The sequence below is a fragment of the Scyliorhinus canicula genome, chromosome 2 (genome assembly GCF_902713615.1).
Source record: "Scyliorhinus canicula chromosome 2, sScyCan1.1, whole genome shotgun sequence".
In the NCBI taxonomy this organism is placed as follows: domain Eukaryota; kingdom Metazoa; phylum Chordata; class Chondrichthyes; order Carcharhiniformes; family Scyliorhinidae; genus Scyliorhinus; species Scyliorhinus canicula.
Window position 1 is genome coordinate 165268591 of NC_052147.1, and position 19919 is coordinate 165288509.

At 55.6% G+C, this 19919-nt stretch overlaps 1 protein-coding gene across 4 annotated transcripts in view; it reads left to right on the forward strand.

The window, feature by feature from the left end:
- Positions 1-19919, forward strand: part of LOC119961152 (parathyroid hormone 2 receptor-like) — a 454460-nt gene that overhangs the window by 352083 nt on the left and 82458 nt on the right. For all 4 annotated transcript variants that reach the window (XM_038788634.1, XM_038788635.1, XM_038788633.1 and 1 more), the window contains one exon: positions 8551-8611. In XM_038788634.1, coding sequence (XP_038644562.1) covers positions 8551-8611 — 61 coding nt within the window. The remainder of the gene's footprint in view (positions 1-8550; positions 8612-19919) is intronic.

The following is a 19919-nucleotide window of genomic DNA, read 5'->3' on the forward strand; positions in this document are numbered from 1 at the left end:
GCAGGCCATGGCCCAGTCTCAGCAGGCAATGGTCCAGTCTCTGCAGGCCATGGCCAGTCTCAACAGGCCATGGCCCAGTCTCAGCAGGCCATAGCACAGTCCCAGCAGGCCATGTCCAGTCCCAGCAGGCCATGGCCAGTCTCAGCAGGCCATGAACAGTCCCAGCAGGCCATGGCCAGTCTCAGCAGGCCATGGCCCAGTCCCAGCAGGCCATGGCACAGTCCCAGCAGGCCATGGCCAGTCCCAGCAGGACATGGACAGTCTCAGCAGGCAGTGGCCCAGTCTCAGCAGGCCATGGCACAGTCCCAGCAGGCCATGGCCAGTCTCAGCAGGCTATGGCACAGTCCCAGCAGGCCATGGCCCAGTCTCAGCAGGCCATGGCACAGTCTCAGCAGGCCATGGCCCAGTCTCAGCAGGCAATGGTCCAGTCTCTGCAGGCAATGGCTCAGTCTCAGCAGGCCATAGCACAGTCCCAGCAGGCCATGGCCAGTCTCAGCAGGCTATGGCACAGTCCCAGCAGGCCATGGCTAGTCTCAGCAGGCCATGGCACAGTCCCAGCAGGCTATGGCACAGTCCCAGCAGGCCATCGCTAGTCTCAGCAGGCCATGGCACAGTCCCAGCAGGCCATGGCCAGTCTCAACAGGCCATCGCTGAGGGCATCGCGCCATTGTCCAGGTGCTGGCCGGCGTCGCCCAGACACAGACAGGGATGGCCAACTCCCTGAGCTCCATGGCTGCAAACCGACACACCCTTATCGATTCCAGCACGGGCCTCCCAGGACTGGCAGTGCCAAGTGCCGGGGGTGCGTTGGGTGCTGGATCCGTTCGCATCCCCAACCCACGTAGAGGTCCGGGGGCCATTGGACACCCTGAGGGAGGAGGAGGTGCTGCAGCCCTTACCGGGTCCCCCTGCAGAGGAGGTCCCGGAACTCCGCGACACCTCGGACTCCCCCCCTTCCCTCCCAGGTGCATCTGGTGGGCAATGGGCAGAACAGGCTGGCAGCTGGCCATCCCGGTCACCCGAGGCGCAGCCTGGCCCATCCAAGCCGGGCCGCCCCTGGAAACGGAATCCAAAACGGACCCTAGTCATAGGGCAGGAATCACAGGAGTCCGTCTCCAGTTCTGCTGTACCGTCTGGGGAACCACCTCGACGTAGTCATAGGGCCCGTAAGACCAGAAAATTAGACACTGAGTAAGTTGGCACGGGTGCAGGGCACAGACTAGCTTTAAGGGCTAGGGCACGTGTACGAACTGTTTGTAATTAAAGTCACTTTCACGCCTACAGAAGCTGCCTCTGTGCTCTGTCCGATGCATGCGGGGGTGGGCTGTGAGGTGAGCGCCAGTGTGTGTGTGAGGGGTGATAGGATGTCAAGCTCAGGTGACTGTGGCGTGCGCGCCCCACTCCCCCGGGTCGCCCTCGCCACTCCTCCCCCAGGCAGACGATGGGTCCTTGCACTGCAGTGTCCAGGCCACATGCAGGGACCTCCCAGGTGGAGGGTGTTACTGTGGCCATGAGTCAGACATTGTCCAACGATGTTGAGCCTGGAGTTTATCGCAGAGCGGGTTGTCATCATCCTCCATGCCATGCAATAGACCCGCTTCCACTGGCGACTGTGTGAGCCCTGCCTGTTGTGCCGCAGGTTGATGTGTAATGGAGGGTGATATGCATGCGGGTGGTCGGTGGTGGGCGGGGTGAGGATGGTTGGTGGTGGGCGGGGTGAGGGTGGTTGGGTGGTGCCGTACTCTGCTGTCCGTGCCCATGCTCAGCGATTCCCCCCCCCCCCCCACTCCTTAATCTGTGATCCGTGTGGCAATCAGCTCCTCCCATACTCGCTGGCCCAGCCGGTATCGGTGGGCAACCTGCCATCCCTGTCCAGCCCGTCTGTCCCGTACATTGCCCTCTCTCTACATCCTCCTCATCTGGGGAGGCGTGTCCTTCATCGTGTTGCTCCCCCTTCCCCTCCTCCGCCTCCAGCACATCGCCACTCTGCTGGGCTATGCTGTGCAGGATGCAGAACAACGATGGGGCCCACCTGCTCCGATGGGTACTGGAGGGCCCCTCCAGAGCGGTCCAGGCACCTGAAACACATCTTCAGCATCCCAGAGCGCCTCTTGACCACACCCCTGGTCGCTGCATGGGCATCGTTGTAGTGGTTCTCTGTGTCAGTCTGTGGCCTCTGTATAGGCGTCATCAGCCACAATTGCAACGGGTAACCACTGTCGCCCAGCAACCAGCCCCTCAGCCGGCGGGGTGTGGGGGGGGGGGGTTGTCCCCCAAACATGGCGGGGATGAACGATTGTGCCAATGTGAATGAGTCATGCACACTGCCCGGGTAACGGGCGCAGACGTGCAGGATCTTCATCCGGTGGTTACACCACCTGAATGTTCATGGAGTAGGCCCCCTTCCTGTTCATGAACATGGCCCTGTTATTCGCTGGTGGTTGCATGGCGACGTTCACCCCATCGATTTCCCCCCTCTACCATGGGGATTCTGGTGGGCGCAGCTCACAGGGAACTGGATGTAGCGCTCCGCGATGTCATACAGGGCGTCCGTCACTGCACGGATGCACCTGTGCACCGACGCCTGGGAAATGCCCGACAGGTCCCAACCGGCGATTGCGATGACCCCGTGGCATAAACGTTCAGGGCCAAGGTCATCTTGACGGCCATCGGGAGAGGGTGTGCCATCAGGTGGCAGATATGGCCAATGGTTTCCAGGCTCATCCTGATTTCCCTCCTGTATGCCCGGTCCGTGAGGTCCTGGTACGACGGCGGCGCCGGTACACACGAGGACTCATCGGGCGTCTCCATCACCGTGGAACCACCACTAGCTCCTCCTCCTCATCATCATCCAGTGGGCGGGCGGCCCTCCAGCCTGGGCGGCTGCCACCTACCCCTCTGCGGCACGCTCCTCTGCGGCAGCCTCCGCCACCTCCCTGGCGCGACCCTGCTCTAGCTTCTATAAGGCCACATGCAGCACAGTTGCCCCCACCACAGCGGCCAACATTGCTGGGTGATGGCCAAACATAACGGTCTGCAGGGGATGGGGTATATGACATATCATCGTCCATACCCCCCCTCTAAATGGCAACCTGGTGCCATGGGCTGCATGGCCGCCACTATTGCCAGCTGGCACCTAGCCAGGCAAACACGACCCCCCCAACCCCGGCACTTCCCTCCCACCACCCCCAGACAGCCTCCCCGGCACTCCCCCCCCCCCCCCCCTTTTCCCAATCCCTTCCTTGGCTTCTGCTGGTGCGCACCACACAGTCAAACGGGTACAGCAGGTGGAGGTAGGAGCAGCCGAGGGGCTGGACGGTCGGAGGGTAGCCCAGGCCCAGCACCGATCTGCTGCCCAGGCGGTTCCCGGGTTCCTGGACTTACCAGACCAACACACAGACTCAATGCGTTTGGAAAACCAGGGAGTGGACAACGGGATGACGGCTGCCATCCGCGTCCAGGAGCAGGGAGTGGTGCCAGTCATGGCTGCCACCCAGGCCGACACCGCACAGGTGGCGTCCGCGGTGGAGGCAATGAGGGCAACGGTTTTGGCCATGGGTCAGATTCTGCAAGGGGTGGGGCTTCATGTGCACACGTCATCCGTGGCCCAGGACAGGGCTGCCCTCTCACAGGCAGCCATGTCCCAGAGCCAGCTGGACATTACCGCTGGGCTCCAGGGTCTGGCCGAGTCCCAGAAAGCCATGGCCCAGTCCCAGCAGGCCATCGCTGAGAGCATTGGCGGCCTTGCGCACGTGTTGGATGGCGTTTTACAAGCCCAGCGGGAGGTTGCACAGTCTCTGACAGGGATGGCGCACTCCCTGAGCTCCATCGCTGCGAACGTTCAGACCCTGGTCGATGCCACAGCGGGCCTCCAGGACTGGCAGAGCCAGGTGTCGGTGGTGCCACGGCGCTGGTCTCCGCTTCACCATTGTCCCATAGTGAGGCCCGGGGGCCACCGGGCTCCCCGAGGGAGGAGGTGGTTCTGGGGCCCGTCCTGGTGACTCCAGCAAGGGAGGTCCCGGAACACTCGGACTCCCCCCGTTCCGTCTCTCGTGCATTTGGTGGGCAGCGGGCAGAACAGGGTGGCACCACGCCATCAAGCATGCCCGCTGAGCAGCCTGGCATATCCAAGCGGGGCCGCCCAACGATACGCACACCGATGGGGAGCCACGTCGCAGGGTAGGAGTCTCAGCAGTCCGCCTCCACTCCTGCTGTACTGTCTGGGGAAACACCAAGGCATAGTGATAGCCGTAAGGCAAAGAAGTTAGACACGTAGTAAATTGGCACAGGTGCAGGGCACAGCTTAGTTATAGGGGCTAGGGCACTTGTATGTGAATGTTATGATTAAAATCACTGTTACACCAAACCTATGTGCCTCTGTCCTATGGCCGGTGCCTGAGGGGTCATGAAGGGGACCGAGTGGTGCTGGGTTCGAAGTTTGGTACAACGGTGAGGCTGAGTGTGTGTTCACCCCCACCCAATACCCGTCATCCTCGGCACACCGACGCCAGCTACCCCACATGGCCATGTGATGGAGTGTCCGTAACGTGTACAGGGACCACCGAGGTGGAGGGTGTAGCTGTGGCCATGAGTCAGACATTGTCTAACGATCTGGAGTTCACAGCTCATCACAGAGCGGGTTGTCATCATTCAACTTGGTACTGATCACACCCGCTTACACAAGCAACTGTGTGAGACCATCCCGTTGTGCCGCAGGTGTAGGGTGTTGTGAAAGTGGTGGTGTGGGAGCTAGGGTTGTCGGATAGTGTGGGAGGTGGGGGGTGCTGGGTGGTGCGTTTGGGCGGAACAGTGGTGCACGTGCTTTGCTCAACGATGGCCTTCCCCCTAGTTCAGAAAACATGCAGCGATCAACGCCTTGCGTGCTCGCTCGCCAAGCCGGTGGCGTCATGCAGTAGCGGGCCTCATTGTAGCGGGTCTCCGCATTGGTCTGTGGTCTCCGTATCGGCATCATCAGCCACGACCGCAACGGGTAACCCCTGTCGCCCATCCCCTCAGCCGGGAAGGCGGGGGAGGGGGGGGTCCCTCGGACATGGCGGGGATGTAAGATTGCGCCAGTATAAAGGCATCATGCACACTGCCGGGGTACTGGGCGCACACGTGCATGATCTGCATGCGGTGGTCGCAGACCATCTGAATATTCATGAAGTAGGTCCCCTTTCTGTTCATGAACACGTCCCTGTTCTCCGATGGTGGACGCATGGCGACGTGCACACTTGGCGACGTGCACCCCATCAATCACCCCCTAGGCCATCAGTATCCTGGCCACGGAGGCAGATCAATCTGCCCAGGCATCCTGGTGTGGGCGGTCCTCTGGAAACTGGATGTACCGGTCGGCGATGGCATACAGGGCGTCGTTTATAGCTCGGATGCACCGGTACAACGATGCCTGTGAGATAACGGACAGGTCCCTGCTCGGCGCCTGGAACGACCCCGTTGCGTAGAGGTTGAGGGCTACCGTCACCTTGATGGTCACTGGGATAGCGTGTCCTCCCCCCATTCCACGTGGTGCCACGTGTGCCATGAGGTGGTATATATGTGCAATGGTCTCCCTACTCATTGGATTGGATTGAATTTCTTTATTGTCACGTGTACCGAGGTACAGTGAAAAGTATTTTTCTGCAAGCAGCTCAACAGATCATTCAGTACATGGAAGAAAAGGGAATTAAACAAAATACACGAGAATACATAATAGGGCAACACAAGATATACAATGTAACTACATAAGCATTGGTATCGGTTGAAGCATACAGGGTGTAGTGTTAATGAGGTCAGTCAATAAGAGGGTCATTTAGGAGTCTGGTGACAGTGGGGAAGAATTCGGAGTCTCCTCCTGCATGCCCTGTCCGGCAGGTCCTCGAACAACTTGTGGTGACGATACACTCGAGGCCTTGGCATCACCAGCTGCTCCTTCTCCTTCCCCTGCACCCCATAAAGGTCAGAATCCTCGTCCTGTGTGCTGGCTGACAAATTTATTTAGCAGCGGTGAAGGGCGACGTTGTGATCTGGGGTCACGCCGTCGGGACTTCGGGCCCATTCGGGCGCTGAATAGGTGGGCCCGGAGAATCGCCATACTTAGCACCTTGGGCGATTCTCTGGCAGGCGCAGCGCCGACCCCGATGACGCCGTTCTCGCCGGTTGGGAGAATGGCGGGACGGCATCGGACCGGCATTGTGTAAAAAATCGGCGCGAATGGCGATTCTCCCTAACGGCGCAGCATGGGAGAATCCCGCCCGTTAGATCTCTGTTGCATCATACCTGTAAAGTGGGCCCTTGTGCCCCCCATACCACAATCTATTAAATGTTGTGGGTCCGGTGAACTCCATGATACACTTTGGGATTCTCTAAACCCTGGCCCATAATAAGGCCAAGTCACTGGATGTATCCAAGAAAGGGATATAGGGATTTTTTTTAGATTTAATGGCATCAAAGGGTTTGGGGACAAAGTGGAAATATGGCATTTTAATAGAGGATCAGCTATAATCATATTGAATGGCGGAGCAGACTTGAAGGTCCGAATGACCTATTCCTGCTCCTAGTTTCTATTTTTCTTCACATTTCTACTGGTATCTTCCAAGCCCGGCTTTCTCAGGAATGTGGAATGCAGCATCTCTCAGAGTATTCCATTATATTGTGATAGATTCAGGGGAAGATAAGACGTACTCCATCTTATGGCACTAGCTACATTTGGTAAGTTTAAATGCCTAGTCTGAACGGGTGAGTGAGAAGGTTACATGGGCTAGTGAGTAAGCAGGTAGGTCGGTAAGGATAATTTGATGAGGTGGGTAAGTTCAACATTGGGTAGGGGTAAAGTAATGTGGGTAGTGAGGATAAGGCAGGGCTAGGAGGGGAGGGTGAAGTAGGTGAGTGGGTGGGAGAAGGTGGGTGAGGGGTTAGTAGGTGACAGAGTAGTGAATAAGATGAATAAGTGGGTAGGTGGATGAGGTGCGTACGTGGCTAGAGGGTAGGTGGGTGAGATGGGTGAGGTAGGTATGTGGTGAGTGGGTAATCTGGTCAGGGGTAGTTGGATCAGGCCGTGAGAGTAATAGGGGAGTTTGGAGTGAAGTCTGGTGGTCGGGGTGGGAGTGGGGGGGTGTAGAGGGGAGCAGTCGGGGGGGGGGGGGGGGGGGGGGGGGGAAGGAGGGTATTCAAGTGGATGGGGAAGTTGGGTGAGGTTGGGGTAGCTGAGAGGCCAGAGGGGGGTAGTTGAAGTTCGAGAGAGTAGTCAAGTGATCGAGTACAGTTGGGGGCTGGAGCAATAGTTGGATAGTTGGGAGAGTGGGCGGGGGTGTTGAGGGTAGGCATGGGGGGTTGGTGAAGTATTTTCATGGGGGGTCAGCGTGTATCATTGTGGTGGAGGGGGTGTTAGTTTGGTGATATCCAGGGGTTAGACTAGGTTTCAATCAGTCTATCATTTCCTGGGTAACTACTCCGATAAGTACATTGGAATTGCCCCAAATCTCTGACTCTAACTCAAAGTCAGAAACATTCACGGCGGGTCCTAGGAGGCAGGAGAATTGTTGACTGGAAGTTGAAGCTTTGGAAGTGCACACGTCAGGGCTTCCATGGCGTCCCTGAGAACATCTCAATTGTTTGTCCAGTCTCTGATGATCTGGAGAATGGACAATTTGACCGCTCTCTTGATGGAACTCAGGATTATGTCAACAAATTGAGACCACTGGAACAGATTGTTTTCAACTCAGAGATAGGGGACGGGATTCTCCAATAATGGGGCTGTGACCCAACTCCAGCGTCAAAACTGGAGAAAGTCCAGAGTGATTCTCCTACCTGGAGGGGACCAGCAGGGCCCGGGAGTAGTCCTTGCAGCTCCGGCTGCCGATACGGGGGCCTGCACTTCCGGTTGGGGGTCCGTGCATGTGCACGGCGACGGCCGCCCTGTGCGAGATGGCGGACCGACACCGCGGACCGGCACCAAAAAGATAACCCCCCCCACCCACCCACCCACCCCGAGATCAGGCACGCCCGCGGATCAGTTGACCCTGATCGATAGCCTGGCCGTCGGTGAGGCCCCCCTGGTGAAGGATCCCCCGCCCCCCCCCACCACAGCGGCCGTGGACTCAGTCACGCCGGATTCCGGCGTCAACGTCCATTCTCGGCCCCCCCTGACGATCGCGGTTTCAGCACAGAGAATCTCGCCCAGGGTGCCTGTTTGTTTTTTACTTTAAATCACAAGGGATTGAAATAAGATAGCAGCTTGACAGTCCCACAGATTTAGTCTGCCCTTTTGAGTATTTATAGAGCTCTTAAAACAAGTTTTAAGTAGACACTGCAGAAGGAGTCATAGAGCCGCCATATGGCCCTGAAATTCTGATGTTAGAAGTTTTAAAAGAAAAGTAGATGAATTCTGTAGAATTAGCAGCTTTTCACCAAATCTCTCCAAGTAGATTCACTTTATATTTTTATGTACAATAACAAGGCTATGATTCAAAGGATACAGATTGAAGGTTATGCTATATTCTTTGAAAATTCAAACATCCTCAATATAGACAAGTTGTTCCGTTTCCATTTCAGGAGTTCCAGCAGTCTTTATTGCAGCTTGGGCTATTGTAAGAGCAGTACTGGCTGATGAAAGGTGAGGAACATTTTTTTGCTTCTGATTACTATTAAAAATAAATGCTATTGACAAGGTAGTAAATTTCAACGACAAATCAACCCAATTCCATTTTCTTTGCCTCTTGGTCTCTGAAGCCTGGAGCAAATCGGGCATCACCCAGCATTAGTGTTTCACCACTCGGGGTGATTTGTGCCCACCTATATCGTGAATTTGTTTACCCACGTGAATGTGCTTGTGTACCAAATCGCAGTTTGTAGCCCCCAAAACTTTGCTCATCTGTAATTTACTCTCTCAAGTTAAACCCCACCATTCCCATGTCTTTCACATGTAGAAAGTGTGCACTACGCATGTACTGTCTCTGCAAGTTCACCGTTCGTGATTTCATCCTTTGGGAGATTTCACAGAGGCCTGGAGAGGATTCCCTGATCTTGGAATTTATGAAATTCAATAGTAGCCACAGAATTTCACATGAATCATAAGACCAAACTTTAAAATACTGTTCCATGTTTTAGACCAATTTCAAACTTTCACCTATATGGATAGGTCAGTAGTTAGGAATAGGATTGCCACCAGGTTGCATTTTATATTATTGCAATTCCATGCTTTACATCAAAAATGACTGTGCATTTACTGGTTGAAAAACAGATTTAAAAAAGACTAAAACAGTAGCTGCTAAGATGACCAGCTAAAGGTCTGGTGAAATTCATAATTTTGGCACAGACCCAGAATTACCTTAAGTCTCTGAAGAGTTCTTAATCAAATGACCATGAGCATGGGGCCCTCCCTTGAATGGATATGCTTGGAGGCAAAACCACTTATGAAATTTATATCCCCCATTATCTGTGTGTTTGCAAAAACTCAAAATCCATGGACTGCAATGCTCACTATATCCAAGTCTGACACTTAACAAAGGGAATTGCAGAGAAACCAATTGATCACAAGCCGGTGTGAACAGCCACCATACATTCCCCAATGTGTAACAATGGCATCTAACACCAAACCAAGGGTGTGGACAATTGAGGAATGTGGTCCCATGATCAAACCTGATTTCAGGCAACAAATCTTATTACCCAAAGGACCAGGGAAAAACAAGCCAGTCTGGAAATCAACATCACAGAAGGGCCAGGGCAGAAAGTCCAGAGTGGGTGCCTTTTCACTCTGTAGCCACCTTAAAAGCCCGTATTTTGGGCTGGTTTCTCCGAGCCCGCGCTCGGCCGGAGAATAGGCGTTTATGCTGAAACGGCCCGCGACACCGCTCTGACGCCATTTCCCGATTCTCTGCACCCAAACGAATCGCGGCGAAAGCCGCACGGCCCTTGGAATCGCTGAGTTGGTCTGACAACTGATTCTCCGGGCCCCTCTACGATGCTGCGCTCCAGATGGGTCGAAGTCCCGATGCCGTGTTCCAAAGTCACGATGGTGTGGTTCTAACCACGTATTAAAAAATCATCAACCAGTCGTGCTGGCAGATGAGGCGTCCGGAGGAGGTAGTGGTTGGCATGGTGGGTTCCGGGGCTCCCAAAATTGAGACGGCCGTGGCTGACATGGGCTGGGGGAAAGCCATCCAAGGTTGGGGGAGTGTGGGGAAAGGTGGGGAAGACAGACTGAGCAGCCGGGAACCACCCGCCATGACAGAGCGATGCCCGTGTGACGGCCGCCATTACAGTGGCCATGTCGATGGGCACCCGCACCTGGCCATGGCTGCTGGGTGGGGGGGGGGGGGGGGGGGAAGCTTACCTGGGTCGGGGGAGTGTGGGGAAGTTGGGGGAGACAGGCTGAGCAGCCAAGCAACCACCCATGCAACGGCGCCCATCACAGGCATCACGGCCGTTTAGGTGTCTGCCTGGCCCCACACTGGCCGCCCCACCCAGCTGGCGGCACCCACTGGGGGTGGAGACGCAGGGCCACACACATGGCAGCCCCCGGTGAGGGCAGTGCCATGGAATGGTGGCCCTGGTGGCGGGACAGACGACAGGTGGGGGCAAACATGGCTGGGGTGCACGGTGCCAACTGGGGTGACAATGTAGTCCATGGCACCTGGTTGTGGACGGCTGTATGCGCCATAATAACATTCCGTTTCCCCTCACCCCCTGAGATCATAATGTTTGGACACCACCCAGTGATGTTGGCCGCCGTGATGGGGGCCACTGCCCTGTATGTCGCCCTGTGGGAGCGTGAGTGGGGGCAGCTCAGAGAAGATGTGGAGGCCGCAGCAGAGGAGCGGGCCGCAGAGCAGCATGTGCCAGCTGCTCAGGCTGCAGGTCGGCCTGCCCGACAGACCATGGAGGAGGACGAACCAGGGCCGGGATTCTCCCCAACCCGGCGGGGCAGGGGGTCCCGGTGCAGCGGAGTGGTGCCAACCACTCCGGCGTCGGGCCTCCCCAAAGGTGCGGAATTCTCCGTGATAGGCCGTGGCAGCGGCGGAAGAAAAAGAGTGTCCCCACGGCACAGGCCCGCCCGCCGATCGGTGGGCCCCGATTGCGGACCAGGCCACCGTGGGGGCACCCCCGGGGTCCTATCGCCCCCCGCCCCCCCCCCCCCCCCCCCCAGGACCCCGGGGGGCCGCTCGCGCTGCCAATCCTGCCGGCACCAGAGGTGGTTTAATCCACGACGGCGGGATTGGTCTGTCAGAGGCGGGACTTCAGCACATTGTGCGCCGGAGAATCGCCGCGGGGGGCACGCCGATCGGCGCGGCGGGATTCCCGCTCCTGCCAATTCCCGGGTGGAGGAGAATTCCAGCCACGGCGGGGCCGGGTTTTACGCCGGCCCCGGGCGATTCCACGACCATGCGGGGGGTCGGAGAATTCCGCCCCAGATGAGGGGAAGCCGCAGGATGACGATGAGGATGAGGAGGAAGGGGGAGGGGGAGGGGGAGGAGAAGGTGGTGCCACGGAGGCGCCTGTTGAGGCCCCGTGTGTACTTGCACCGCATGTCGTTTCAGGACTTCCCAGACAGGGCATGCATGAGGAGACTGAGGATGAGCCAGGAAACCGTGGCCCTCATATGCCACATGATGGAACACCTGGCATCGCGTGGGACTGGGGGAGGACACTCCCTCCCGGTGGCTGCCAAGATTACGGTTGCCCTAAACCTCCACGCGACGGGGTCATTCCAGTCGCTGAGTGGGGACCTGTCCGGCATCTCACAGGCGTCGGTGCACAGGTGCATCCGTGCAGTTATTGATGCCCTGTATGCCATTGCGGACCAGTCATCCAGTTCCCCATGGACCGCGCCCACCAGCGTGCCCGGGCAGCAGGGTTCGCTGCCGTCGCCAGGTTGGTTTGTTCTCACTGGATCGAAGGAGTTTGAGGGACGACCTGATAGGAGTCGACAAAATTATGACAGGCATAGACAGAGTGGATAGTCAGAGACTTTTTCCAGGATATCGGGGTCAATTACTACGGGGCATAGGTTTAAGGTGCGAGGGGCAAGGTTTAGAGGAGATGTACGAGGCAAGTTTTTTTTACACGGAGTGTAGTGGGTGCCTGGAATTTGCTGCCAGAGGAGGTGGTGGAAGCAGGGACGATAGTGACGTTTAAGGGGCATCTTGACAAATACATGAATAGGATGGGAATAAGACCATAAAACCATAAGACATAGGAGCAGAATTAGGCCACTCGGCCCATCGAGTCTGCTCCGCCATTCAATCATGGCTGATAGTTTCTCATCCCCATTCTCCTGCCTTCTCCCCATAACCCCTGATCCCCTTATTAATCAAAAACCTATCTATCTCTGTTTTAAAGACACAGTGAATTGGCCTTCACAGCCTTCTGTGGGAAAGAGTTCCACAGATTCACCATCCTCTGGCTGAAGAAATTCCTCCTCATCTCTGTATTATAGGATCGTCTCTTTAGTCTGAGACTGTGTCCTCTGGTTCTAGTTTTTCCTCCAAGTGGAAACATCCTCTCCATGTCCACGCTATCCAGGCCTCGCAGTATCTTGTAAGTTTCAATAAGATCCCCTCTCATCCTTCTAAACTCCAGAGTTCAGACCCAGAGTCCTCAACCGTTCCTCATACGACAAGTTCTTAATTCTAGGGATCATTCTTGTGAACCTCCTCTGGACCCTTTCCAAGGCCAGCCCATCCTTCCTTAGGTACGGGCCCAAAACTGCCCACAATTCTCCAAATAGGGTCTGACCAGAGCCTTATACAGCCTTGGAAGTACATCCCTGGTCTTGTATTCTAGCCCTCTCGGCATGAATAGAGGGATACGGACACCGGAAGTGTAGAAGATTTTAGTTTAGACGGGAAGCATGGTTGGCACGGGCTTGGAGGGTCGAAGGGCCTGTTCCTGTGCTGTTCTTTTCTTTGTTCTTCGTTCTTTGATATCCATGGTCCAAGGGGTCATCAATGGGGTGCATGTCGCCCTGCGGCCACCTACGGATAACAGGCTGGTGTTCATGAACAGGAAAGGCTACTATGCCATGAACGTGCAAGTGGTCTGTGACCACCAGATGAAGATACTGCATGTCTGCGCCCAGTACCCAGGCAGCGTGCATGACTCCTTTGTGATGGCACTATCTGTGATCCACGACATGTTCAAGGGACACTCCCTCCAGCTGCGGGGCTGGTTGCTGGGTGACAGGGATTATCCTTTGCGGTCTTGGCTGATGACGCCTATACAGAGGCCACAGACCAACATGGAGACCTGCTACAATGATGCCCAATGTGCGACCAGGGGTGTGGTATAGAGGTGCTTTGGAATCCTGAAGATGCTGTTCAGGTGCCTGGACGGTTCTGGAGCGGCCCTCCAGTACGACTCAAGGAGGGTCGGTCGCATCATTGTGGTCATTGTGTCCTCCACAATATAGCCCAGCAGAGGGGTGATGTGCTGGAGGTAGAGGAGGGGATGGAGGAGACTCAGGAGGAGGGGCAGGCCTCTCCAGTCGAGAAGGAGGGAGAGAGGCGGGACATGGGAGCTTGGCATGAGTGGGAGGCAGCACAACGTCATTGGCAGGACCAGCGAGCACAGGGCGGTTTCACCAATTGGGTTGAGCGGGCGGGGGTTCTCTGATACAAAGGAGTACGGACACAACAACATGGCACCACCTCACCACCAACCACACTCACCTACCCCACTACCAACCACACAAACCTCCCCCACCACCGACCACCCTCACCTCCCCCATCACCGACCACACTCACCTCCCCGACCACCAACCACACACACCTCCCCCACCACCGACCACACTCACCTACCCCACTACCAACCACACAAACCTCCCCCACCACCGACCACCCTCACCTCCCCCATCACCGACCACACTCACCTCCCCGACCACCGACCACACTCACCTACCCCACTACCAACCACACACACCTTCCCCACCACCGACCACACTCACCTCCCCCACCACCGACCACACTCACCTCCCCCACCACCGACCACACTCACCTCCCCCATCACCGACCACACACACCTTCCCCACCACCGACCACACTCACCTCCCCCATCACCGACCACACACACCTTCCCCACCACCGACCACTCTCACCTCCCCACCACCGACCACACTCACCCCCCCATCACCGACCACACTCACCTCCCCCACCACCGACCACCCTCACCTCCCCCATCACCGACCACACTCACCTCCCCGACCACCGACCACACTCACCTCCCCGACCACCAACCACACACACCTTCCCCACCACCGACCACACTCACCTCCCGCACCACCGACCACACTCACCTCCCCGACCACCAACCACACACACCTTCCCCACCACCGACCACACTCACCTCCCCCACCACCGACCACCCTCACCTCCCCCACCACCGACCACACTCACCTCCCCCACCACCGACCACACTCACCTCCCCCACCACCGACCACACACACCTCCCCCACTACCGACCACCCTCATCTCCCCCACCACCCTCAGCTCCCTCACCACCGACCACCCTCAACTCCCCCACCACCGACCACCCTCACCTCCCCCACCACCGACCACCCTCACCTCCCCCACCACCGACCACACTCACCTCCCCCACCACCGACCACACACACCTCCCTCACAACCGACCACCCTCAACTCCCCCACCACCGACCACACTCACCTCCCCCACCACCGACCAAACCCACCTCCCCCACCACCGACAACACACACCTCCCCCACTATCAACCACACTCACCTCCCCCACCACCGACCAAACCCACCTCCCCCACCACCGACCACCCTCACCTCCCCCATCACCGACCACACTCACCTCCCCGACCACCAACCACACACACCTTCCCCACCACCGACCACACTCACCTCCCCCACCACCGACCACCCTCACCTCCCCCACCACTGACCACCCACACCTCCCCCACCACCACATCTCCCTCACCTCCCCCACCACCGACCACACTCACCTCCCCCACCACCGACCACACTCACCTCCCCCACCACCGATCACCCTCACCTCCCCACCACCACCACGCCCACCTCCTCCACCACCGACCACACTCACCTCCCCCACCACCGACCAGACCCACCTCCCCCACTACCGACCACACTCACCTCCCCACCACCACCACCACACCCACCTCCTCCACCACCGACCACACTCACCTCCCCCACCACCGACCACACTCACCTCCCCCACTACCGGCCACCCTCCCCTCCCATACCACCGCAACACCCGCATGCACACCAACCCTCCATTACACATACACCTATGGCACATCGAGCTGGGGGGCACATGTTTCCCAGTGACAGCGGGTGTGATCCATGGGATGGAGGATGATGACAGCCCGCTCTGCGATGAGCTCTGAGCTCCAAATCATTAGACAATGTCTGGCTCATGCCCACACTAAGATCCAACAGCTTTCAGCCGGGGGCGGGGTTCTGTGGGCATCTGCGGGGGAGGGTTACTGGGGCTGCACGGCACATACACTGGAGCGCAATGTTCCACCACCGCCTCAGACACAGCGGCACTAACCTCCCTCCCCAACCCTGCACACATTGGACAGAGCACAGAGGCACCTTCCATCAGTGATAAAAAGTGTTTAACTTGTACAGTTATAGACATGTGCACTAGCCCCTGTAGCTTAACTGTGCCCTGCACCCATGCCAACTTACTTAGTGTCTAACCTTCTGGCCTTACGGATCCTATCACTACGACAACGTGGTTCCCCTGATGGCTCAGCAGGAATGGAGGTGGACTGCTGAGAATCCTGCCCTGCGACAAGGTTCTCTGTTGGCACACGTTTCTTCGGGCGACCTGGCCTGGATGTGGCCGGCCGCTCCTTGGGCGTGCTGGCTGGCGTGCTGCTGCTTTGCTCTGCCCACTGCCCACCAGATGCACTAGGGACGGTAGGAGGGGAATCCGAGGTGGTGCAACGTTCCAGGACCTCCTCTGAAGGAGTCACCGGTACGGTCCCCAGCACCTCCTCCTCCTTCGGGGTGCCCAGTGGCCCCGGGCGTCTCCATTTGATGGGGGTGCAAGCGGGGCCCTCCCCCAAGGCACCACCGACATCTGCCAGTCCTGGAGTCCCTCCATGGCATCGACAAGGGTCTGGACGTTAGTGGCTATGGACGTCCAGGGAGTGGGCCATCTGTGACTGGGATCGTGACACCTCCCACTGGAACTGTGCCACCTCCCTTTGGGACTGCGCCATCTCCCTCTGGGTCTGTGTGATGCTGGCCAGAACCTGGGCAATGGCATGGATGCTCTCAGCCATGGCCTGCTGGGACTGGGCCATGGCCTGCTGTGACTGGGCCACACTGAGGAGCGCTGCTGCAATCTGCACATGGCTCTGGCACATGGCTGCCTGTGAGTGGGCAGCCATGTCCTGGGCCACAGCCCCAGCCTGCACAGAAAGCCCCACGCCTTGCATAACCTGACCCATGTCCGACCCCCCCCCGCCCCCATCGCCTCCACCACGGATGCCACCCGTGCGGTTTCAGCCTTGGTGGCCCGCATGACCGGCACCAATCCCTGCTCCTGCACATGGTTGCACTCCACCACTTATATCTGCAGGTTCTGGAAGCCGGCTGTCATCCCCTTGTCCGGTCCCTGGGTCGCTTACTGCATCGCATCTATGGGTGGGAGTAGAGATTCCAGGAACCCGGGACCCTTCAGGGCGGCAGCTGGTTGCTGGGGCCAGGCTGCCCTCCGACCATCCGGCCCCTCGGCTGCTTCTACCTCCAACTGCTGAACTGTTGTGGCTGTGTGGTGAGCACCAGTGAGTGTCCCAGAAGCCTCCTCACTAATGATCCCAACCGAGGTGATAGTCTCTACGATGGTGGAGGATGTGGGTGATAGCAGTCCCAGAGAGTCTAACACAATGTCCCCATCGGACCCGAAGCCCGGCGTCTCCTGTGTCGATGTGTGCTGTCCGTTGGATACCTGCGTATCCGTTCCCTGTGTATCCATCCCCTGTGTCGATGTGTGCTGTGTTGCCGTCCCCTGTGTTGCCGTCCCCTGTGTGTCCGTCCCCTGTGTGGTTGTGTGGTGTGTCCATCCCCTCTGTTTCTGTGCCCTCTGTTTCCATCCTCTGTGTAGATGTGTCCTGTGTAGATGTGTCCTGTGTAGATGTGTCCTGTGTAGATGTGCTGGGGCACCGGGCTGTTGAGACGGGTGGCCTCCCCGTCGGTGCTCGTGTTCCTGAGAGGCATCGGCCCTGGCACTGGCTGGGAGCGGGGGGCACCAGATGGGCCCGGAACATCGCCGGCTGGGCCTGTAAGACACAAGACAGCATGTACGGTTAGACCAACGGGCGGTGATAAGTGTGAGGGGGGTTGTGGTGAGGGAGGGGCAGGGTTTGGCAAAAATGTATTGTGAGGGGCCACGGCCAGGCAGGGGTGTGTCTCACATGGTGGCACGCCTCAAGTGCCCCCTGCTCAGCCACGGTGAGGGTACGCAGTTCAGGTGCTCCCCACCCCCCCCCCCCCCCCCTCACCCCAGTCTTCTCCCGCTCCTTGTGGTTATGGCCATTCTTATCCTGAGGTGAGCACACAAACATCAACAGTGTTAGACGGTCTGACACATGCTGCCCAGCAGTTGGATCAGTGATGGCATTGGTGCACAGGGCACGAGGCCAGTGCGGCTGCCATGGGTGGGTGTAACCATGTGGGTCAGGGCGGGGGTGGGACTGTTAGGGGTTGGTGCCACGGGCACAGTGCTGGATACCGTTTTAAAACAGCAGCAATTGTCTCCAGAAGAAAAGCTTAATCGTCCTTCAACATATTTAAATCGTTTTGACGCAGAATCCTGAAATCCCCCCAAACCAGCCTGGAACGATCCAAGTTATCAAACTTCAAGACCTGTATATCTTTAACTTCTATCGGAGTGTTAAGAAGCCTGTTTAATCTATCCCTCCACTCTTAACTCATTGATGTGTGTGCATGAACTTCAAGTGTGAGTCATGACAATTGGAGCTGTTCTTTATTATTTTCCTTAGACAGGAGTTAAGTACAATAAATTCATATTTACCTGTTTTCTTTCGTTGGCCATGATCAGTATATTTATGTATGAGCAATGTATTTTCTTACCCTCAGAGACAGTGTCCCAATTAAAAAGTCCAGCTACTGGCTTTTTGAGTTTAAAAATAAAGAAGGTTTTTTATTTTCACATATTTAGCCCAATTAAACGTGATGTCTCGCTCACTCATCACCCACAATTTCACACATTAGGTGCAGATGAAGGTAATATACTGTTACAAATCATAATTACCTCAGTCTCTTTTATGACCGGGCTGTTGTTTCTTAGCTGAAGCCAGTGCATTAAAATTTAAGTGAAGATTTTGTAAAGCGAAGGATTCCCAGCAGACTGTGAGGTTTCCTGCAGTCAAATCTCGAAGAGATTGGTTCTTGTGTGAAAGCAAAGTTGGAACAGGTTGGATGAGCCCTTTTCTTGGAATTTCCCACTTAAAAAATATCACTGTTGGTTACCTTGGTTGCTTGATGTCTTGCAGCTAATTCAATAGCTTCTGATGGAACTCTGTCTGCAAGCAACTTGCTGGTTTTGAAAGCAGACAACCAAATGGCCCCCTCATCATGTGACTTCTGCAAGTTCATGTTTCCTTTTCCAAAAAACTGGTTGTGTTACTTGATTCCAATCATCTTGCATTGTCATTTGACACCTTGCAATTCATCAAGTCTAGTTTGGATGAGGTAAACCACCAAAGGGAGGGTTGATAGGATCCATTCAGATCTGTTTTGTACACATTGAGTTTCAATGTCCCCTTTTATCTCAGTAAGAAGTCTTACAACACCAGGTTAAAGTCCAACAGGTTTGTTTCAAACACGAGCTTTCGGAGCACGGCTCCTTCTTCAGGTCACCTTCTTCACCTGAAGAAGGAGCCGTGCTCCGAAAGCTCGTGTTTGAAACAAACCTGTTGGACTTTAACCTGGTGTTGTAAGACTTCTTACTGTGCTCACCCCAGTCCAACGCCGGCATCTCCACATCATGGCCCTTTTATCTCAGTTGTGTCAGCTGGAATCCTACTGCCCTTATATATTGATCCTTAAACAAAGGATGTGTGAATTCCCTGGTTGGCTGTGAATGTCTACATTTCAGAAGGTATTCACCGGAGACTTAGGACTATCTGATTTTCTCTGGCCATTTTTATATTCCATCCAGTTTTAATACATAAAAGTATTGACTGAAAGATCATAATACACTGGGACTTAGCACAATTCTCTTTTCTTCTGAAAGAAAGAAACCCAAGGAAACCTTCTGTGTGACTCATTCACGGACCCAGTACTTAAACAGTTAAGCACTCACTGAAATGGCAAGCAAATCTTTTTTTTTAAATACATTGTGGTCAACTGAGGAATGGGAAAAGGGGGGTGAGGTTCCACCACTCCTAATCGGATCAAAACAATATCAAAAGGCAATAATTAATCAAACAATTAAAACAATTAATTTCTAAATGTCAGTTTGGAAATTTTGGTGTTGAGTTGAAGAACAAGATAGCAATTCAGTTAATGAATCTAATGAAGCACATTCTTATTTTAATAAAGCACACCTACCCGTTGGAATATAATCTTAGAGAGCTTGAAATTAATTTGTTGCTATTGATATTTAATAACAAATTATTTGTGTTTCTCATTAACAGCTCTTCATTTAAAATATTTAAACTGATGTTTCAAATAAGAGTGATTACATATTCCTGCAGTACTTGCAGAAAGGGACATTTTTATTTACTTCTCAAAATGTTTCCCACTTAGTAAATGTGGATTATAATATCTCAAAGATCATAGACAAATGTAGAAGGAGGCCATTCGGCCCATCGAGCCTGCCCTGACTCATAGAATCATAGAATGTACAGCGCAGAAGGAGGCCATGCAGCCCATCGAGTCTGCACTGGCCCTTGGAAAGAACACCCT